At 49.0% G+C, this 5,522-nt stretch overlaps 1 protein-coding gene across 1 annotated transcript in view; it reads right to left on the bottom strand.

Moving 5' to 3' along the window:
• The window catches only part of MTHFD1 (methylenetetrahydrofolate dehydrogenase, cyclohydrolase and formyltetrahydrofolate synthetase 1), a 72,814-nt gene extending 67,603 nt beyond the window's left edge, over positions 1–5,211 (bottom strand). Inside the window, exon 1 of the mRNA XM_006018691.3 lies at positions 5,120–5,211. Within this exon, the coding sequence (XP_006018753.3) occupies positions 5,120–5,196 (77 nt within the window). The 5' untranslated portion in view covers positions 5,197–5,211. The remainder of the gene's footprint in view (positions 1–5,119) is intronic.
• Positions 5,212–5,522: the final 311 nt, after the last annotated feature.

Genomic DNA, 5,522 nt, shown 5'->3' with positions numbered 1-5,522 from the left:
CTCCTTCCTCCCCTTCTTGAAAATGGGGACCACATTGGCCCTTTTCCAATCCTCCAGGACCTGGCCCATGCGCAATGAGTGTTCAAATATTCCTGCCAGTGGCTCTGCAATGACGTCGGCCAGTGCCTTCAGTACCCTCAGATGGAGCTCATCCGGGCCTGCCGACTTAAACGCATCCAGTTCCTTCAACTGACTCTGCACCATCTCAGGGTCTACGCATGGTAGTCTGGCGCCTTGCTGCTGCCTCTCAACAATCCCAGTGAGAGACTTGTCTTGCCCCTCACTTAGGAACACGGAGGCAAAGAACTCGTTGAGGACTTCAGCCTTGTCCCCCCTGTTCATCACCAATTGCTTCTGCCCATTTAGTAGAGGTCCTATTCCTCCCTGGGCCTTCCTTTTACTCCCTATATATCTAAAAAACAATTTTTTGTTATCCTTAACTTGGGATGCCATCCTCAGCTCCATGGTAGCTTTGGCCTGTCTAACCGCCTCCCTACGAGCGTGAGCAGAGGAGGTATACTCCTCTTTAGTAATCTCTCCCCATTTCCACTTTTTATATGCCCCCTTTTTTGCCCGTAGGCTGCTCTGGATTTCTCTAGTCAGCCAAGGAAGCCTCTTGGCCCCTTTCCCCCTTTTTCCCCTGCATCGGGATTGTCTCCCTCTGTGCCCAAAGGATCATTTCCTTAAGGCACAGCCACCCTTCCTGGGCTCCCATCTCTTCAAAACTCTTACTCTGCAATGCGTCCTTGACTAAACGTCTGAGTTCATTAAAATCAGCTTTCCTAAAGTCTAGCACTTTCACCCTACTAGTTACCTGACCCACTCAACGTCTTATGATGAATTCTATTATTTGGTGGTCACTGTCCCCCAGGTGACCACCGACCTGTAGGTCTCCTACCATGTCATCCCCCGTTGCCAATACCAGGTCCAGTAAGGCATTCCCCCTAGTGGGACCATGTGCCTCCTGTGTCAGGTGGGAGTGGTTCACATAACAGAAGACAAAATCTCACACTTCTCTCTATTTGACTATGTCAAAAACAAGCCCGGGGAAGGGAACTCAAGGGCAGGGACAACAGTAACTATTTTTTTGTGATTCTTTGACAGAAACAGACTAGATTGAGTTCACTGTATTGAGGAAATTCCATGAAAAACAGACTTGCCTAGTGTGACTTTGCTGACTTCTGATCATTAACTACATCTGACCCTCTTTATTGGTTAATATTTGACTGACCTATAAACAACACCTTCTTTTTGATAAAAGGATAAAGTAATGAATATAGAAAAAGCAACTAAATAGTCACTGCATCAGCAGGGCCCTGGCTTTCCACAAGTTGTTACAGAAATGTGTTCGCTATATATTAGAATGAACCCAGGCAATAAAGGACTTGCTTTGAAATACCTGAAATGTCTCCCCCCTGCACCATTATGTGCACCCTTTTGGCCACTAAACTGGACCTTATCTTACATGCTTTTGACTGACTTGAAATACTTCTGTCCCTATAGCTTCTGTTCTTTAAGGGCAAAGTATCACAGTACAGTCTTTTGGCTCAACCTTTTCCTATGGGACCAAAAGAGAAAGAAAAAGTTACAGGACACAAAAAATTGTCACTTCCCTCAACCTCCTCCTAGTATTTAATTTCCAGAAACTGAGGTACAGACTGAATCTCAAAATGCTCTTTACTGATTTTGCTGCAATGGTCAAAGAATCTGGCAGGAGCAGGGCAATAAGGAAGGAGAATTATTTCCACATACAGCTGCAATTATTTCCCTAATTCTTCTGCAGAGCTTTTATGCATGAAGGCTATTCATAAAGTGTGCCTACAGGGTGCAGCAACAGCACATGGGCACGTGGTGCAGGAGACATGAGGGTGCTTGCATGAGCATGCAGTGCAGGAAGGGGCTGTGGCTCACCATGGTGTGGCCTATGCAGTATGTGGTCCCTGGCTGCTTGGAAGTTAGATGGCCCTGTTTAAACTCTGCAAAAAGGAAGGCTGGCTCTTCATTTTTCTGCATAGTCTGAGAGAACGCTGGTGCTGTGGGAAGGCACAGGATAAAGCAGACAACATATGGCACAGGCAGCTTGTGTGTAGTATGTGGCCAACTGGGGAGGAGACAGACAGCACAACGACAGAGGCAGGAAGCAGAAAGCAGAGCAGCAGATCATGCAGGGAACACAGGGCAGCAAGCAGAAAGCAGAGCCATAGATTGGGAAGAGGATGGAGATCTAAGTAGCAGTTTGGAAACATGCAGAGCTCATTTGTGGCACACCTGCCAAAACGACTGGCCCCCACCACTAGATAGAGATCTGAATTCAGTTCCAGCTCTGTTCCAATTTTCTCATGCAACTTTGGGCAAGTCTTCCTATGCCTCAGTTTCCCTCCTCTACCAAGGGACTCATTTATCCTCCCTCCCATTCTGTGTCTGCCTTGTCAAATTAGACTGCAAGCTCTGAGGGCAGGGATCACCTCTTCCCGGGTATTTATAGAGCACATGGCACAGTGGAGCCCTGATCTCAGTCTTGATGCTACTGTAATTTTGTAAAAACAAAAAATGGAGTTTTCCCAGCAGATTTATAAACTCAGGATAAATGACAATGTAAAAGGCATTGCCAAAAAATTAAGAGGTTCAAAACAAACATTCAGAAACACCTATGACTTGTGAATGATCAGTTTGGAAACTACTCATTGCATCAGATTAGGCATCACAAAAGGCATGAATCAAGTTACAACTGCACCAGCTATTGTTCCCAAGGACTTGCTACACTTCAGGTACAATTTCTGTACCAAGGGTAACAGGTTTGCAAAAATAAATGTGCAAACCCCCCCAGGATGACACTAAATTCTGCAGACATTACGTGTAAAATCCCGAGGTGATGAATCCCAAGACTATGAAACTTCAGGCTCTAATGGGTTACACATGAAACTCATGAGATCTCATCCTTGCTTTGCTGCCGACCAAATTAAATAAGTCATTTTGGTTGAAAATTATCGGAAGCAGTCACTGATTCTGAAGGACCAACCCAAGACATTTCAGGGCAATTTTCTGACTAGCTAAGCACCCAAATAAGGCTGAGCCAGTGGAGCCTGCAAAGGCCCAAACCCCGCTTAGACCCAGGCCCCAAGGTCTTACAGCAGATTGGGGGTCACTTTCTACAACTTGATCTCTCAGGGTCCCAAGCTGTCAAACAGTGGTATCCCACATGAATTCTTCTTCTGATGAACCCCTACTTAGCGCTTTGTACAAAGTTTTTCTAGGACTAAGGGAAGGTCTTTAGGTCCTTTGCTCCACATGGAAGTTTAGCAACAACAGAAACAAGGGATAAGAGCAGAAAACACAATACACTACATTTGCATCTCTCCTCTATCTCCCTACCAAAATCTAGGAAGGGTTTAACAGCACCAAACAAATAGAGAAGGGACTTTAAAACCAAGCAGAGATTTCACCATAGTGCAAACATTTCAGTAAATGACTTATCTCAGCATGAAGATACTAACTGGGAGTCAGTCACAAGCCACTGGATTGGCATTCAGGTCATGGGTGCAATACAGAATGAAAGCAGGAAAAAAAAAGAAGAAATAGGAAGAAAACATTTTTAGAAAGCAGGATTGTTAATAAGCAAGATTAAAATGAAAAGTTTCAAAGCATTTCTAAAGACAGTTAAGAAACAGGTTTTTTTCTCCATGGAGTACTGTCTTGACACTTTTGGCCTTCCCCGCCTTGCACTTCTACAAGAAGCTGACAATCTATAGCACCATCCTAACTTCCTTTATTACAGGGCTGCTCACTGACTGGAAAAGCCACCCACACTGGCAGCTTGCTTTATTTATAGACATGGATCCTACCAGATGTCACCAAGATTATTATTTGGAGAGGTTATTACATGTATGATTTGGTCAGAACTAGAGACCCCCTACTGTGAGGCAATGGACAGGTATGTGATAGGTACTTGGGTCAGAGTCCATTCCACTTATTGGGCATCTTAGCAGACTTAGGCACTTAAGTACAATTCTGCTCCACCCTGCTCAAGTCCCTGAAAATCCATTAAAGCAGGGGTCAGCAAGGTTGTGCAGTGGGCAGCAGCTTTCACAGAGCTTAGCTCCGAGTGTGGGCCACACTCAACCTGGCCTGTACCTAGGGTGCTTCCAGCTTTTCAAAATGGAAAGGCGGGACACATGCCTGCCTGCCTCTCCCCAACCTGCAACACAGAAGAGCAGAGCCAAGTGGAGCCTGAGGGGGAGGACGTGGGCTACCCTCTGTGGGCTCAAGGCTCCCTGCCCTCCCCTGGGGAGCCCCGCGCCAGCTGTGCTGCTATGGTGAGGCACCTCCTATCTGCCCAGCAGCAGCAGGGGGCACAACTCCATGCCACTGCTGGGCCGCAGACAGGGGGCACCTCACCATGCAGGCACAGCTGGCGTGGGACTTGTGGCAGCAGCACCGAGCCTCTTCTCCTGGGGAGAGGGCAGCAGGGCAAGGAACCCTGAACCTGTACCCTTCCCCACCCTGCAAGCAAATCTGGGAGGGCACATGCCTCCCATGCCCCCTTCTTCTATGTACCACCCTGGCTGGGCAGCGTCCCCAGCCCCAGTAGCCCCAACCCCACTCCCTCCCTTGCTGTGGGGGCCTTTATCTGCCCCCTGCCCCCGACTCACCTGCAGGGAGCTGCTCTCCACTGCTGCCTGGCTATATTACCAGCGTCCTGCTCCCTCCAGTCCCAAGCAGCCCCTTGCAGGCTTGAACTCTGTCAATCTGCAATGGGAAACCCACCATTTCCCATGTTTTTCTGCTGTGAAAGCAAAACCCAGATCACTGCATGATACTGGGAACCTGGGACAAATGCCATCCTGGAGTCATTCAGCCCGGGACCGGGACCTGATGTTCGCATTTTGGGACTCTCCTGCCCAATGAGGGATGAGTGATCACCCTACCTGCCCCTTCAGAGCTAAGCCCAGAGCTGAAGCCACTGCTGCCCCCTCCTCCAACGCCACTGCTACTTCTCCCGGCGCGTGGGGGAAGCACGAGCATCTCCCCCATCGCTCTCCCCAGAGCGCATAAACCAGCTCCACGGGCTGGACCCGGTCCACAGGCCGCAAGTCACCAAACCCTGCATTAAAGCATCTACCTCTGGAGCACACCATCCTCTGAGGCTAAACACTCAAACAGGCCGGGACCATCGTTTCCACTCGCAGCCCGAATCATTTTGAATCGCTCCCGGCTCCGCTCACCAGGGGAACTTGGGCTCCCGACACCTCGGGCTCTCTCCAGAGGTCCCGTTTCGTCTAGGAGGCCGCAAGTCACCAAACCCTGCATTAAAGCATCTACCTCTGGAGCACACCATCCTCTGAGGCTAAACACTCAAACAGGCCGGGACCATCGTTTCCACTCGCAGCCCGAATCATTTTGAATCGCTCCCGGCTCCGCTCACCAGGGGAACTTGGGCTCCCGACACCTCGGGCTCTCTCCAGAGGTCCCGTTTCGTCTAGGAGGCGCAGACCTGCAGGGCTCGATGGCACTGTGACTCGGGT

Source organism: Alligator sinensis, unplaced genomic scaffold (assembly GCF_000455745.1).
Source record: "Alligator sinensis unplaced genomic scaffold, ASM45574v1 scaffold13_1, whole genome shotgun sequence".
Lineage (NCBI taxonomy): Eukaryota > Metazoa > Chordata > Crocodylia > Alligatoridae > Alligator > Alligator sinensis.
Note: the sequence above shows the minus strand (reverse complement) of the source record. Positions and strands in the feature narration are given on the sequence as shown.